At 56.0% G+C, this 16,257-nt stretch overlaps 1 protein-coding gene across 6 annotated transcripts in view; it reads left to right on the plus strand.

Annotated features, from left to right (window-relative positions):
* Positions 1 to 14,673, plus strand: part of RUBCN (rubicon autophagy regulator) — a 33,773-nt gene extending 19,100 nt beyond the window's left edge. For 4 of the 6 annotated variants that reach the window (XM_075507086.1, XM_075507091.1, XM_075507090.1 and 1 more), the window contains exons 9-22: positions 1,659 to 1,754; positions 1,929 to 2,044; positions 2,532 to 2,733; positions 3,102 to 3,203; positions 4,004 to 4,078; positions 6,836 to 6,896; positions 7,909 to 8,041; positions 8,400 to 8,545; positions 8,909 to 8,973; positions 9,538 to 9,776; positions 10,177 to 10,238; positions 10,437 to 10,590; positions 10,977 to 11,070; positions 11,986 to 14,673. In XM_075507086.1, the coding sequence (XP_075363201.1) occupies positions 1,659 to 1,754; positions 1,929 to 2,044; positions 2,532 to 2,733; positions 3,102 to 3,203; positions 4,004 to 4,078; positions 6,836 to 6,896; positions 7,909 to 8,041; positions 8,400 to 8,545; positions 8,909 to 8,973; positions 9,538 to 9,776; positions 10,177 to 10,238; positions 10,437 to 10,590; positions 10,977 to 11,070; positions 11,986 to 12,149 (1,709 nt within the window). In that variant the 3' untranslated portion in view covers positions 12,150 to 14,673. Of the gene's footprint in view, positions 1 to 1,658; positions 1,755 to 1,928; positions 2,045 to 2,531; positions 2,734 to 3,101; positions 3,204 to 4,003; positions 4,079 to 6,835; positions 6,897 to 7,908; positions 8,042 to 8,399; positions 8,546 to 8,908; positions 8,974 to 9,333; positions 9,497 to 9,537; positions 9,777 to 10,176; positions 10,239 to 10,436; positions 10,591 to 10,976; positions 11,071 to 11,985 lie in introns of those variants that run through there. The other 2 variants (XM_075507087.1, XM_075507089.1) reach the window with 2 other exon arrangements.
* The last annotated feature ends 1,584 nt before the right edge of the window (positions 14,674 to 16,257 follow it).

Raw genomic sequence — 16,257 nt, forward strand, 5'->3', positions numbered from 1 at the left:
TGGCGTTAGGGAACGCTGGCCACCGAGTCACTGAGCTGCGTCCCCTGCCCTTCCCGCCACCCCACTGCCTCGGGAGCCAGGAGAGGTTTCGTCTCTCACCTAGCAAATAAGGGCTGGCAGCTAAGCAGGTGTGGGCTTCAACATCTTATTTTTCCTTTCATTTAGTGGATCTGTGGCACGGGGAAGTTTGTTTTTGGTTGAATTCACAGCCAGGACTCCCGGGTGCTCTTCTGGGCTCGGGGCAGGTTTCCCCCGAGCAGAAGTGCTGGGGTGCTGCCATCCCTTTGCCCCACACACAGAAAGAGTCAGCAGCTCAAAAAAATGGGCTGTTTTCTTTTGCATCCGTTGAACAGTGGCACTGGGTTTGTCGAGCTCACGTCTGGGTGCTGAGGGCTCTGCGGCTGGGAAGGCTCCTTCCTGGAGGTGGTGGGCATTCAGACAGGTGTGTCCAGCCCTGTGTGCTGCTCCAGCAGAGGATGCCGAGCGCTGCCTCGCTTTACCCTTCAGCAGTAGGCTCTGTTGTACGTGGCATCCCCCAGGCTGGTGATCACGAGGTGGTTTCTGTGCTGGTTTTTGGCAGGGTTGAGGCGGCTGCAGGATACCCTGCCAGACTGCAACAATTATCTGAGAGAGCCTCGCACCCTGACGGGTCTCCTTTGTCACCCAGCCTGTGGGGTGGCTTGGTCCCAAGCCCCATCCTGGTGGCTGCCGCTTCATGGTCTTGGCAGGGAGATACTGGTGTTGGTGGGCTCAGGAGCCTCCAGCCACAGCAGGGTTATGGCACAAGCTGGGAGCAAAGAGGCGTAGGAGGTTGAGAGGATGGGATTGCCCTTCTGTTATGCTCGGGAGGTCGGGAAGTCAGCCAGTGCCTGCCCCGTGTCCACACCCGTATGCTCCTGTCCCGCTCCAGTCAGGTTGTTTTCGGTCCCCTTCAGCAGTCCTCCGTCACCCAGCCGCTCCATCCAGGTGCTCCCCGGGGCTGTGGCTCTCCACAGACCGTTGTTGGTCTCCGGTCAGGCCAGCTCCTGGCAGTCCCCGCTGGCTCAGCCTGGCAGGGAGTTGCACCACAGCTCGTGCGTGGGGCAGAGCCCTGCTCACAGCCTGTGTAGGTCACCTTGAGCACTGCAGCCCAGGCTCCAGGGTTGTGTGCAGGGAACCCTGGCTTCTCGTTGAGCAAGAGCATGTCCTTCAGATGCCTCCTTCTGCTGTTGTCCAGGCTGCTGTGCAGGGCTGGGAGCCCCACAGATCCCTCGGCTGCTCAGGTTTCCCCTTGTCCTCTGACTCTCTGCCCTGGGGGATAATTCTTCCTCAGACATGCTCCAGCAGGAAGAAGGGGCTGGCAGAGGCACTTGCTGGAGCCTGTTGTGTCCCCCAGCTCTGCTGGGGGTAAAGAGAGGAAGGCCTGGGACTCGACTGCTCTGTGGCTCTCATGAGCTTCTCTCCTTTCCCCTTCTCCTCTCCTGCCTGAAATGCCCTTCTAGTTTTGTCCGCTCCTGGGCTTGCCCTCAGCCATGGCACGGAGCAGGAAGATGTCCCTCCTTGCTTCCCATCCATTTGTGCCTGCCCGTGTGATGCTGAGCCCCTTTCATTTCACCCTGTGCAATGGCTGGATGCCTCCAGGGATACTGATTTGTGCCCGGTGTCGTCTTCCCTTCCAGAGTCCCATGGCGATCCAGGTGGAGGGAAAGGGCCAGCCTCTGCTTCCACCCAGAGCAGTGAACTGAGCACACCCAGCTCCCTCTACATGGAGTACGGTGAGTACAGCCAGCCTCAGCGGGGATCCTTGCTCCTGGTCAGGCTCCTCCATCGGCTGGTGGCCTCAGCTTCTGGCACCTGCTTGTGGGATACTGGTTGGGCACTGGCAGGGCTCGTTAGCATGGGGATAGCAGCAGGTCCCTCCCTCATACGTTTGTCTCTTGCTTTTCTAGACTCTGGGCAGTACCTGAGCTCAGGGGAAGGGATGTTCAGAAGACCCTCGGAAGGGCAGTCCCTCATCAGCTACCTCTCTGAGCAAGACTTCGGCAGCTGTGCAGACCTGGAGAAGGTGAGAGGCAGCAGCAGCCTATGTGCATTGGAGAACGTATCTTACTGCAGGTTCAGTGATACTTCCCGCTGTGGGGAAGATAATTCCACAGTATTTCCCGCTATAGAGCTGTGCACAGAACTTCAAGGTTGAGTTCCTTAGTGGTGTCTGGCAGCCAAGATCTGCCCATCCTGCATATACACAGCAGCTTTGCAATATGTTAGGGCTCCTCAGGGACATGTGCTGACTCCCCAGAGTGGATGTGTTGCACATCCTCTTCGTAGGATGCCCCTTGTGTTTTGTGAGTATTCTGGTGCCCAAGAAGGCTTTAGTTTCTAGGTCCTCGTAGAAGAGTAAGGTTTCGTGGAGTTGGCAGGGATTAAGGTCTTTCTACCACCCTCCATGAGTAATAAGCTAGTTCCTGTCACAGGTGGGGAACAGGATTTTACCAAGTGTTCCTAGTTTCTCCATGGTACAGCCTTGAATGCTTTTTGCTCTTGCCTTGCAGGAGAATGCCCACTTCAGTATCTCAGAGTCCCTGATCGCTGCCATTGAGCTGATGAAATGCAACATGATGAGCCGGCAGCTGGAGGAGGAGGAGGAAGACAGTGACAAGGAGATCCAGGAGCTTAAACAAAAGATTCGCATTCGGCGCCAGCAGATCCGCACCAGGCACCTGTTCCCTACCTGCCAGGAGATGGGCTCAGACAGTGGGTGATGTGTTTTGTGCTCGTCAGCTAGTGGGATGTGGGTTTTCTATGCGTTGCCTGTCCTTATAGCATCCTGCCTTCCTGCCCGTTCGTGGGAAATAGTCATATTACTACCAAGTTGCTGCAGAGATTGTGAAACCGCTGCTATTGAACACCGTAATGGGACTGATACTGTACATTGATAGCACTTGTGTGCTGCTGGCGCTGAGTTATGGAATGTCATTTCATTTTGAACTCATAGTACTTTCTGTCCTTGACCTCCATCCCTCCCTGCCCTGGCCATACCTGGCTATCAACTTCTCCCTTAGCTGTCAGTGACCCTTTAGACCACTTCCATTGATGGCCTGGCTGTGTTGCATTTCTCCCAGGTCTTGTGGCGACAGACAGCGGGTCCCAGTTCAGCTCCCACTTCTCCATGCAGCTCTCTGACTCCGGCTCTGCGGAGGATGTGGAAGAGTACGAGATCCGAGGTAGGAGAGAATGGCTGTGTTGGCTTCTTGCATAGAGACAGGCTTCTCCTTGGTGTGGTTGTGTTGAGGTCAGTCCTGCTGAAGAAGAGCATGTCCCTCTGGCCTTCAGGATGGCATTTCCCAAACAAATGGCTGAATTCTGAGCATGAGCAGAGCAACCAGTTTCCCTCATGTGGTGGCATGACTTTTCTTTGAAATCCTCTGTAACGCTGTAGCATTCAGTGCTTCTGGCTGGTAGGCGGTTTCCATTTCATTGCCTGGTCCACATAGCGGCTGTCACAGCTAGAGAGAGGTGGGAGAGCTGCCATCCTGCTCTCCTCCTCCCAGGCAGAAGGAGCCATAGCTCTGACCACTTATCTCTTGGGTGGCAGTGGTGGGCACTGGTCACATCCCGACCTGTAATACCTGTAATCTCTGCTCCTGGCAGCTTGGGTGGCTGAGCTTATCGCCCACAGGAGACCTGTCTGGGTCCCTGGGTGTCCCTTTCCTTCAGAGCCTTGTTCATCCTCTGAGGTGAATGGCTGACTTCTCAGCAGTACCTCCATCTCACTGACTTTAAAAAGAAGATGGAACAGTCCAGTCTCCAGCTATAAACTTCTCATCTCTTGACTGTTGACAGCAAAGCCCTCCTTTCAGTCCCTGAGGGCTAGATTTTGGGCTCGGTTTTGAAGCCCACAGAGGGGTGTGTGAATTCAGTTCTGGGCTTCTCTGGTGCGAGTGCTGCTCTTGTATTATGCCCTTTCTCTTTGGCCTGGCTGAGGCACTGAAGTCAACTGTTTTGTCATCACCGTGTTATACAGATGGTAACGATGGATCTAACCTGATTCAAATGTCCAAGAACGGCCTGTCAGTGTCAATGGCTTCCTTGTTCTCAGGTAGTACCCCGCAGTGCTCCCCTGTGGCACGCGTACGTGTGTGTGCAAGGTGTGTGTGTATGTGTGTGCACGTGCACACTTCTCAGAAACCTGCCTGATTTGGGAACTGTGAACAGTATCATCCAGACGTCAGCAAGAAAAGCTGTGGCAGGATGATATGGCAGGATGGAGCAGAGAGGAGGCAGAGGAGCTCTGCCATGGGCTCCATCCCCCAGGGCATTTTGCCATGTGGTATTTTGGATATACCAAACGTGCCTGCTGCGGTGAAGACCTGAGTTGCCTGGGGTAGGGCTTGGCAGGGCAATGGCACAGCTTTGTGGCTCTGTAGCTGCTGAAGGCTGAGCCTGGGCTGGATGAGAGCAGAGTCCTCTACAGTGTGGGACCAGGTCTCTATACCAGGTACCTTGGGGAGCCTTATCCTGCTTGACTTGGCAGAGCTGGCGTGCCGTAGCTGTGATCTGAACCATGGCCAGCCCTTCCCGTCCTGCTCAGACTTGACTTGGAGAAGAATCCTTCCAGAAAGAAGTCCTGGAGGGAGGAGTAGTGAGAGCAGACAGGGTACAGGCAGTTTGTTCATGCTGGAGGCCCTGGGCACCGGGATCACATGCAGCTAGGTCTTGCTTAGTGTTTTTGTTGTTTACAGTATGGCTAGATAATCCTGGTCTGCTGGCTGCATTTAAATAACCTTCATGTGCTCCCTGTTTGCTTTAGCAAGGGAACAGCCTACGTGGGCTGCTGCTGAGCTCTCCCATCAGGTGTTCGGTGCCAGTATGTTGCTCCTGCTAGAGATGCTGGTGCTCAGAGCTTCCCTGTCAGCCCTTCTGTGTCCTGTGTTTACAGCTCAGGGATTTAATCAAGGGGTCTCATCTTGGCCTGAAGCTGGCATACAGGGGCTGGGGCACCATCCTTGGGTTTGGGGGCTGTTCACAAGCCTCTTGGGGACTATCCCACCTGGTGATAGCATTGGCAGCAGAGGCATTTTGGGCAGCTAACTGGAGGCTTTGGGGGAGTGTCTGCAGTTAAGGTTGGGAAGCGAGTAGTGGCAGGATCCCAGTGCTAGCCCCTGTGGGAGCCTAGGGTCAGATTTGGCTCCCTCTGCCATCCCTGAGATGATGGCAGTGCCTGGGTGTGCCGGCTCTGCCTCCCCATAACACTTGGCCCACACTGTGCTGCGTGTGCCCCGCTGTTTGCTCGTGTTCATCATAGTCTAGGACCATGCGGCACCTTCCTGCGCAGAGCTGAAGGCACCAGAGCATGGCAGGTATGTCTGGCTGGTGCCCTACGCGGTCGGGAGGCTATGTTTGCCTGAATTCCCTGTTTTCTGCAGCTAGAAGTCCATTCGCATGATGTAGATATGCAGATTCCTTAGCATTAGGATGCTTTCCTGTGCCTGTTTCTAGCAATGGATGTCAGACAAGGAGGGTCAAGCATCCATGCTGAGGTCCACTAGCATGAGTCTGTAAATCCATGGGCAGGACCGGGACTTGCTCCCCTTGCTGCCAGGGCAGCCCTGCTCTTCCTAGGGGAGCTGACGGCTCGGGGCTGGCACTCTTTGCTCAGCCGGCTGTGATTCCCTTGGCCTCGGTGTGCGGTTGGTGCCTGGCTGGGATCAGATGGGTTCTGTGCGGGTCCGTGTAGCCGACCTGCTTGGGGTGGAGGGGCAGGGACCCCAAGCTGTACCTCCCCTAGCCAGACACAGGGCACTGGGTCAGGGGGAGCTGTAAGCCTGCGTTTAGGGGGTAGTGTGGTCACTGCAGACCTTGTTCCTAGAGCTCCCCAGAGGTACAAAACAGAAGAACTGTTGGGCTGAAGGTTGTAGCATTGGCCTCTCTTCTGTCCTGACCTGTAGTACTTTCCTCTTGGATGCCCTCCTTCCCTTTTCTGGGAGTCTGTCTGCAATGAAGCAGTCTGCTTCTGCCTGCCTTGTACTGGCAGAGTCTCCTGTCCCAGGGTCCTTCCACCGTTGAGATGAATTCCCTGTCAGGGTTTAACCTGCTGGAGTGAAAGCAAGCTGAGTGATGCAGGTAGCGCTGGGTACTGCCTGGTACCCGAGGCTGGCACCGAGGAAGGATGAGGGGTAGCCCAGGGCTGTTGGGGAGCTGATGGAGAGGTGGAGGGAGCAGGACCCCAGTGTTCTGCACCTTATCTTGGATCCCTCCCTCCTCGGGAGATGGGTCTGTGGCCTCTGCAGAGGGCTGGCCTCTGTGGCTGGTGGCCCACTCTCTGTGTGGATGCTGAGTGTCTCTGGAATGCTGGGCTCAGGCTGCCAGTCCCGGCTGTGCAGTCACTGACAAGTTGTCGCATGGCCACCATCTGATCTTACAGGTTGCGGTCAAGTAGAGAGAAGGGCTCTGCGTCCCATTGCTAATCCCCTGCAGCATCTATATTGTGTGTAGAGAGCTACTAAACCTTCTTGCTAACCTTGCCGTCCTGCCCTCCTAGCTCCTGTGTGTGTACTGTTTCAGGCCATGTCACTGCTACGACTTGGTGTGTGACCTGTTCCAGCAGCCACTTGTCTCCCCCAAACCCCAGGCTCACTGTTTCCACAGCATCCCACCATGTCCTTCCCTTGTAACTCTGGCAGGCGACTGATTAGACTGCACCTCTCCTTGCTGCTCAGTGCCACTGGTAGAAGTTGATGCTGTAGTTCACGTGCTTTTGAACAGCTTGATGAGTTTTACAGTGAAGCTTTGGTTTGAAATGAGTGTATCCTCCTGCCCTGCCCCATCTGCTCCACCTTGTCTGTTTGTGATTCAGATGCAGACATCAAGAGGAACCCAGACTCCAGCAGGAAGTCCTTTCTCTCCTCGGAGTCCATGTACGTCTTCGACTTGTGGCAACACATCTTGGTACCAAGTTCCCCTTCCTGCCCAACTCTGCTCTTCCACATGCATCAGCTGCTGTTTTGCACTGGAGTGGACATCCCTCCCTCCCTTCCTCCCTTTGCTTAGCAGTGGGGCACTGAGCCCTAGTCTAAATTTGGGAAGCAGAACCTGGGATGATCAGGATATTCACATGAGGTAGATACGGTATGGAGTGGTGTCAGGAGAGATGCCCATACCTCCTGGTAGGTAAGAGGCTGGGGAGAGGACCTGGCACAACCTGGAGCATCTGGACTGGCTGCTGGCTTGCTGCTGGCTCTGAGCCTCCCCTGCCTCCCCCCTCTCAGCTGGGACAGCCTCTTAGACTACATGGTGCTGCCATGTTCTCTCCAACCCCCGCTGCTGTGCTGTGACCCAGAGGTGCAACCGCTGGCACGCAGCGATGCTCACAAACTCTCTGTGCAAGTGCAGCAGCAGCTTAAACGTGAAGGGTTCAGTCCTTTCCCGGTAGTGCCCTGGGATGGAGAAGTGGGGGCTGTGGGGAGGTGAATCACAACCTGTTTTAAGCACAGCCGCTGTGTTAATGCTCTGAAAGCAAAACCCCTTTGGGATGCAGGGACCCCTCTGCTCATTGGGTGAGATACAAAGCTGTGCCTGTGCTTGGCAGCTTCTTGGGTAGGTTCGTACTGGGACAGCAGTTACTTCTGGCTCATACAGACACTGGCTGTCACTTTGCAGCTTCCCCTGCAAACAGGCACAGGTTTTGTTAAGATATGTTTTGCTTGCCTTTCTAAATAGTTGTTGTTGTGCCATTAGCCAGCTTTGCTTGGGGGCAGCTGCAGAGACAGAAATCAATCATGTATATCAATTTTAAGCCTGTGTAGCAGTGCAGAAATAAGGTACCGGCGTTGAAGGGAGCATCTTGGGCTTGAGCTGGGACTGGCATCGGGGGTTGTGAGGAGGGCACAGCTGTGAGACCCGGTACTAACCACTCCCTTTGCTGTCTAGATCCCACTGCTTCCTCAATTCCAACTCAGCGGAGGCTGTGGCTATGGGCTTGCTGAAGCAGTTCGAGGGCATGCAGCTCCCGGCCGCCTCTGAATTGGAGTGGCTGGTCCCCGAGCATGACGCCCCGCAGAAGGTAGGGGTGTGAGTCCCTGGTCACGGATTGCATTTGATCTTCCCCAAACCCCTGGCTTCAGCCCACTGCCGAGGGGCTTTGCTAGTCCTGGTGATCCCTTCGTGGAGCTGGAGAAGGGGTTCTGTCCGGGTTCCGGAGAGGGACACAGCCAAGTGGGGCTTTGCCACCGCAGCCTCCTACAGCAGAATACCTGGATCTCTGGGGACGTCCCTTCTCCAGCCCCCATTCAGCTGGAGCAGCAGCTTGGTGCCTGGCAGTTTTCCAGAGGGCTGCAGTTGCAGGTTTCTGGCAAGCCAGCCAGGTGCATTGCCTTTGCAGTACCAGGCAGGGATCTGACCCTCTTGCCTGCCTCTCCCAGCTCCTGCCCATCCCTGACTCTCTGCCCATCTCTCCTGATGATGGAGAACATGCCGACATCTACAAGCTGAGGATTCGGGTGCGCGGAAACCTGGAGTGGGCCCCACCGCGACCACAGATCATCTTCAATGTTCACCCAGCCCCAACGTAAGGACCCGTGCGGTCAAGGGCTCTCTGGGGACCTGCTCTTTCCAACCCTTTTCCATCAACGCCAAAGTTGATTATCCTCTCCTTCCTGCTTGACCGCTGAGGCTTCCCTGCTCTGAGCCTGGTAAATCCACAGCGGTCACCACCGGCAGCTGGTGCTGTGAGATGGAGCCAGTGCCTGCGGTCAGTGCCTTTGGTGTGTACGAGGGCACAACAGGGCTTTTCCCCTTGGATTTGTTGTCCACGCTTAAGTGGCAAAGCATGTGGCCATCTCTGCCATCCAGACCTGTGCCAGTGCCCATCCTCTGGTGCCAGGTGCCGTCAGGGCTGGACTCATGCATGTTGTCTGCTGTCTCTGGGCAGGAGGAAGGTGGCCGTGGCCAAGCAGAATTACCGGTGTGCAGGCTGTGGCATCCGGACTGATCCTGGTGAGTGCTGGGACCCTGACCCATAGCTGGAGAGCAGGGAAGAACCTGTGAATGAGTAGGGAGACGCAGAGTGGGTGGCTGGTGGCAGAGCTCAGCACAAGGTTGGTAGGGAAATGGTACGCTGCCTTTGCCAGCTCTGCCTGTATATTTGGTGTGCACCACCCACAGAGGAGCCCCCTTCTCCAGAAGGTCATGGGGCTGGTGGAGGCAAAGAGCAGCCAGCCTGTCCTTTGGGAGGGCATTTCCGATGTTGACTCTTCTAAGGCAAAGGCATCTGTTGGGGTCCTAGAGCTCCCAGCAGGTTCTGCTGTGGGTACAGCTGCAGAGCTCTTTGACCAGCTCTGTTTCCTGAATGTGTAGGTAGATGTGGCTGCATGAGACTGGACTGTGGTCCCAAATGCTTTTGCAGTTGGCAGGGGTGCTGAGCGCTCTGGGACTGGAGGAGGTACCGGCAAGGCAGACTGCCTTGCTTGTTGGAAATGCTGAGCAACGTTGGGAGTCCAGTATGTGGTTGGGCAGAGCCTGTGCCTCGGCTGACCTCCCTGTCTGCCTGGGTTTGGCCAGATTACATCAAGCGGCTGCGGTACTGTGAGTACCTGGGGAAGTATTTCTGCCAGTGCTGCCATGAGAACGCCCAGACGGTCATCCCCAGCCGCATCCTGCGCAAGTGGGACTTCAGCAAGTACTACGTGAGCAACTTCTCCAAAGACCTGCTGAGCAAGATCTGGAGTGACCCGCTCTTCAACGTGCAGGATATCAATCCTGCCCTGTACCGGAAAGTGAAGTCTCTCAACCAAGTGTGGGTAAGACCCTTTCCACACCTTCCTGAGTGGGGTTTGGGTGAGGCAGGTGGCTGCCAGTTGTAAACGGTATTCCAGGGAAGTTGGGGAGAAGCAGATATTTCAGGTTTTGAGGCTTAAAACCCCAGCAATGTGGGTTTCATTCACCTCTTGTTCTTTGTCCACTAACGTAGGAATTTCAAAAGTCATTTCTGCCTGGTGTCCAGCCAGGCTTTGGTTTATCTCCTGGAGCACATTGATTATGGTTGTGCTCGCTTTGCCGTGCATGGTGTAAACACTTCGGTAGCAGGGGAGCAGCAGCTGAGGAGCAGCAGTCGTTTCACCAGCACAGGAAATGGGGCAGACCTGCTTGGCCAAGGATATGCTCTGTTTACTGATTCTTGTGTCCCCCCTTCCTCTCCAGCTGCTGCGAATCCAGCTTTTCCACATGAAGAACATGTTTAAGACGTGCCGGCTAGCTAAAGAGTGAGTCCTGGGCTGTGAGATGAAGCTGTTTTGCTGTCCTGGATCTGTCCCATAGCAGTTTGCACTGGGGATCTGTGCAGCCTGTGCAATGAGCAATGGGGAAGAGGGGAGTGGAGGGGGAGAGAAAACAGAAGCGGTGGGGAGAGGGGGCTTAGTGGAGTCAATTTGCTCTGAGCTGTGGTTTCTCTGTCCTTGCAGCCTCCTAGACTCCTTCGATGCGGTGCCTGGCCACTTGACGGAGGATTTGCACCTCTATTCACTGAGTGACCTCAGCGCCACGAAGAAAGGGGACCTGGTGCCTCGCCTGACGGAGCTCCTGAAGGCAGGCATCCTGCACGTTGAGAAGTGCATGGTAAGGCCTCCTCGCCTGCCTCCTGCACGGCTCCGCACCCTTGGGAGCACGCTTGGGAGCAGGCTTTGCTGCAAAGATAACCAACAGGGAGGCCTTTGATGTGCAGGGCAGCCACCAAATTAACTGATTTAATGCTAACTGTTCCTGCTTGCTCCACAGAGCTCCCACCCAGCATGTATGGGATGTTTGTTACCCCATTTTGGCTCTCCCCCACCCCTGGCACATGTTGATTCTGCCTTGCTGTGCTCCATGCTGGGGAAGGGCTGTCCCACATGGTTAGAGCAGGGCACCATGTCCTGCTGTCCTGCTCCGCTCTACCTCCTGCCCTGCTTGCCAGGGAGTTGAGGAGCATTTAGCTGCTTTTTCCTCACATTTTCTCCTTCCAGCTGTGCCAAGCCAAAGGCTTCATCTGCGAGTTCTGCCAGAATGAGGGCGACATCATCTTCCCCTTTGAGCTCAACAAGTGCAGGACATGTGAAGGTGAGATGCTGGGGACAAACAGGGAAAACAGGGAGGGGACAGACGCTGGGGCCACCAAGGTCTGCCTCCAGTTTGAGTGGCATTTGTGCTAGTGAGAGGTACAGAGGCAGAGCCAGCCAGACCAGAGTGCTACCGTGCATGGCCTGTGTCTCTGCACCACATTATCACAGCAGCAGATCAGCATTATAATGGTGTTTGGCCAGAGCTGCTGGTGCAGTGGACTGTGTAGGTCCCTTCCTGACCGCACTGTGTGCTGCCTGCCCTGGCAGCAGCGGACAGTTGGGTTGTGACTGCAGCGAGCGGGTGTCTGAGAGCCCTGGCTTCCCTTCTGCTGTGGTTATGGGACAGGCTGCAGCCTGCACACAGCTCCCCTGCCCCTGCTTGGATGGCTGGAGCTGACCTCGTAGAACAGAGAGAGCCTGAAGGCTTTGTCTCTGTGCCCTTCCTGCCTGCCAAGAAATCCCCGGGCCCCTTCAGGAGTCATCCTCGATAATGTCCAGTACTAAGGGCCAAGCAGAGCTTGTCCCTGCAGCTTGGGACCAACCTCTGAACTGGCTTCAAATGGCTCCTGACAACATGCAAGCCTTGTTTTGGCAGGCGCAGTGCCAGAGAAAACTTGGGGCAGAGTCACTGTTTCCTTGGAGAATCAGCAAAGTTTGGGGAGGGACCTTATGCAAAGCCTGAAACCTCCCGCCTGTGCTCCCAAAGGCTTTGCAAGCCAGTGCAGGGACCCTGCAGCGTGACTTCTTGCTGCTTCCAGAACGGTGCTGGACCCCTGCTTCTGGTGCTTGTTTTGCTGTGGCTTTGGTTCAAAATGTCCTCCTGGACAAGCCTGGAGCATCCCTTCCTGGGGTGCAGAGCGTCAGGCAGTCTTTGTCAGCCTCTACCAGCACTCAGCCACGCTCTCCCCCACAGAGTGCAAAGCCTGCTACCACAAATCCTGCTTCAAATCCACCCGCTGTCCCCGCTGTGAGCGGCTTCAAGCCCGGAGAGAGCTGCTGGCCAAGCAGAGCATGGAGTCCTACATCTCGGACTACGAAGACGAGCTGGAGCAGCCAGAGGCAGTGGCAGCCACATGAGCATGTTGCAGCGGAGGAGCAGATCATGGGTTTATTTACGTGCGTGGCCTTCATCACCAGAGACTGAGCCATGTGGACTGGAGATGAGGAGGACTGTCAGGAGGCCTGGAGCACCATCTCGAAGGGATCTGTTTTACCCCGTGCAATAGTACTGGGCTGGGGAAGGGGCATCTTCCATCGTCCGAGTCTGCTCCAGGTAGCGCTTGCACTCCCCAATGCCTTTGCCTGGGGAAAGGCGGCTGCTCCTGCCTGTCCTGCAGGCAGAACAGGGGCCTTTTCCGAGCAGTTTTTCATGCTGGACCAGGCAGGGCTGTGCTGCCAGTCCCTGTGCCCTGCTCCCCGGCAGGGTCCCCTGGGGGGTCAGCACTTTCTGCTCATCAGCTGTATACTAGGAAGCTCTGGCCACGTCTGCTCCGTGGAGGGGGGAATCGGCTCTCCAAGTCCTCTGATCCCCTGTCCTGCTGCTGGGTGTTGTGTGCGTGGAGGGAGGGTGGGGGTTTGGGGTTTGGTTGTACATTTAACAGCTCCCTTTCTCAAATATGGCTTGGGACACTGCTGGAGAGCAGTTGCTCTCACTCCAGGATCAGAGCAGAGGAGATGGCAGTGGTGAAAATGCCAGATTTCTGCTTTGCCTCTCAGTGCCGTCTGTGCTGAGCTGCTTTCTCTGCCCTCCACCCGCAGCCTGTGCTGCAGAGGGGCATTGCCCCCAGAGCAGCTGCACAAGGGAACCGGTGCTCCCAGGCTTTTGGTGGAGGCAGATCCCCATGGCCGGAGGATGCAGTAAGCGAGGCTTCCAATCCAGCTTCCTTCTCATGCTGCTGGTCTCCCCTCCCAGCGGAACATGTCCTCCTCTAAGGGTGACGTGGGACCTCACTCTGGTGGCACCAGGACCTGCCTTGCGTGCAGCTGCCTTCTGCCCGAGACCTGTTGGGATGCGGGTGAAGGCTCAGCCCTCCGGCCGCATCCCCTGAGCCTCTGTCTCGGTTCGTTCTTTTAGGTTGGGTTTTTGTTTTTTAATCTGCTGGATTTGGTTTTATTTTTTTAATGCAGTTGTTTGTATTTTTAACTGTGTGTTTCCCCCCAAGGAGGTGCTGCTTGAAATGCCTCTTTAGGGGACATGCGATCTGCTTGGGACTCACCGGTATAAAACCTCCAGGGCTGTTCTGCTCCTGGTTCCTCACCCCTGAATGGGGCTGGCATTTGCCAGGTGTCCCCTCTCCCAGCAGATCTCCTGCTCCCCTTGGGGAGGGGTCCCTGAACCAGGCAAAGCCTCAAGGCTTCCCGGCTGCGGTGCAGCGGGGTGGCCAGGCAGCCTGCTTGCAGTGGGGGGTGCACGGAGGAGAGGGGTTTGGCACTGGGGTGCTGCAAAGGGTTGGTCCCTCGCCGACGCAGAGCTGCCTGCCGTGACCTGCGTCTCCGTGGGGTCGGACCTGGTGGTACAAGGTAAGCTCTGCACTCTGGGGCTAGCGGTCAGTCGAGGAGGTGCCTCTGCATTGCAGGGGGATGCTTTAGCCCATGGCACGGGTGAGTGTCCAGCACCACCTTAGCACGGGTGGGATGTGGGGTGGCAGTGGGGTGTTTGGAAGGACGGTGTGGCCTGTGTACGTGCGAGAAGGGTGTTGAGGGACTGGGGAGCAATACACCGGCAGAAGGCATGTAGGGACAATGGCTCTTGCAGTGCGTGCCCTGGCTTGAGGCTGGGATGTGACCCCTTGTGGGCTGTCCCTCTGGGGGTGGCAGGGGCGGGGGGGGGGGGGGGAGAGATTGGGACCAGGAGAGGTGGCCGCATGGCTTGGTCGGGGAGGGTGGCTGCAAGCCTTGCTGCTGGGGGCCAGGCTGCTGCACGGCAGCATCTCTCCCCTGCTCTGCAGCATCCTGACAAAGCCAGGTCTAGCCCAGGAAAGGGGGTTCAGCTCCCCACTTGCTCCCTTGGGGTTTTTGCCTCGTCCTGTCTTGCTTCTGCTTGTTTTCCCCCGGGGAGCAGCTGCTCTCCCGCTTGCTCTCCATCTCTGCAGGCCCTGGGGCTGCCAGACGCTGGTCCGCCTTGGTCTTGCCTGTCCCCCATCCCAAGCCGAGCCCTCCTGCTGCTGCCCAGAGCTGGCACCCCCTTCCCTGGAGCTGCCTCAGCAGCACACCTCCATCCACCCTATTTTGTTTGAAGCACTTTAATGTCATGGGACAGCAGCTGAGAGGCTGCCCGTGTCCCTTTCTAGAAGCACTGAGTACATTTAGAGAAGAGGGAAGGGATTTTGGCTTATTTCTGGTTTTCACCCTCTGTCATGGACTTTGTCTGGAAGCAGTGGGACTTGCAAACCTGGCAGAGGTCTTCAGGGCAGGGTTGTACCCAGCACTGACACTGCTGCCCAGCACTGACCGCCACGAGTAACACTGGAACTGGCCATGGCGGTGAGCTCTTTGTAAGGGAGGGCAAAGGGTCCCCAGCCGTCAACTGGAGCCCTCCCCGCGGGACTATTGCACAGTGTAGCAACGAAAATGCCGTCCCTAATAAACTAAGTTAATAAGGGGCCTGGTTGTGGCATCATTTCAGGTAGGGTAACTGTGTAGCCCCCCCTTGGGGTCAGTGCTGCAGTGCCTGTTGGCCCCTGGGGCAGGGAGGGAACGGGATGCACTAGCTGATGGCAGTGGGGGGCAACTTATCAGTTGCATAATGTTATGCATCACCAGATGTCGCTGGGAGGCAGTTATTGTCACCACCCCTTGACTAATCCATCTGGTTTATGGCCTCCCCCCGCAAACTGCCCACTGGGCTCAGGGCAGAATCACAGAGTCACAGAATCGTATAGGTTGGAAAAGACCTTTAAGATCATCGAGTCCAACCGTAAACCTAACACTACCGAGACCACCACTACACCATGTCCCTAAGCACCTCATCCAAACGTCCTTTAAATACCTCCAGGGATGGCGACTCAACCACTTCCCTGGGCAGCCTGTTCCAATGCTTGACAACCCTTTCAGTGAAGTAAAAAGTATCCAGTCTAAACCTCCCCTGGTGCAACTTGAGGCCATTTCCTCTTGTCCTATCACTTCTTACCTGGGAGAAGAGACCGACATCCACCTCTGTACAACCTCCTTTCAGGTAGTTGAAGAGAGCGATAAGGTCTCCCCTCAGCCTCCTTTTCTCCAGGCTAAACAACCCCGGCTCCCTCAGCCGCTCCTCATCAGACTTGTGCTCCAGACCCTTCACCAGCTTCGTTGCCCTTCTCTGGACACACTCCAGCACCTCAATGTCTCTCTTGTAGTGAAGGGCCCAAAACTGAACGTGGTATTCAAGGTGCGGCCTCACCAGTGCTGAGTACAGGGGCACGATCACTTCCCTACTCCTGCTGGCCACGCTATTTTTGATACAAGCCAGGATGCCATTGGCTTTCTTGGCCACCTGGGCACACTGCTGGCTCATATTCAGGCATCTGTCACCCAACACGCCCAGGTCCTTTTCCGCCGGGCAGCTTTCCAGCCACTCTTCCCCAAGCCTGTAGCGTTGCATGGGGTTGCTGTGGCCCAAGTGCAGGACCTTGCACTTGGCCTTGTTCAACCTCATACAATTGACCTTGGCCCATCGATCCAGCCTGTCCAGGTCCCTCTGCAGAGCCTTCCTACCCTCAAGCAGATCAACACTCCCACCCAACTTGATCATTGATAAATGATCCAGATAAATGATAAATGGTCCAGATCATTGATAAAGATATTAAACAGAACTGGCCCCAGCACAGAGCCCTGGGGAACACCGCTTGTGACCGGCCGCCAACAGGAGTAAACTCCATTCACCACCACTCTTTGGGCCCGGCCGTCCAGCCAGTTCTTTACCCAGCGAAGAGTACACCCGTCCAAGCCATGAGCAGCCAGTTTCTCCAGGAGAATTCTGTGGGAAACCGTGTCAAAGGCTTTACTAAAGTCTAGATAGACAACATCCACAGCCTTCCCCTTATCTACTAGGCGGGTCACCTTGTCGTAGAAGGAGATCAGGTTGGTCAAGCAGGACCTGCCTTTCCTGAACCCATGCTGGCTGGGCTTGATCCCTTGGTTATTCTCTACATGGCGTGTGATGGCACTCAGGATGATCTGCTCCATCAGCTTCCCCGGCACCGAG

The sequence above is a fragment of the Mycteria americana genome, chromosome 7 (assembly GCF_035582795.1).
Source record: "Mycteria americana isolate JAX WOST 10 ecotype Jacksonville Zoo and Gardens chromosome 7, USCA_MyAme_1.0, whole genome shotgun sequence".
NCBI classification, from domain to species: domain Eukaryota; kingdom Metazoa; phylum Chordata; class Aves; order Ciconiiformes; family Ciconiidae; genus Mycteria; species Mycteria americana.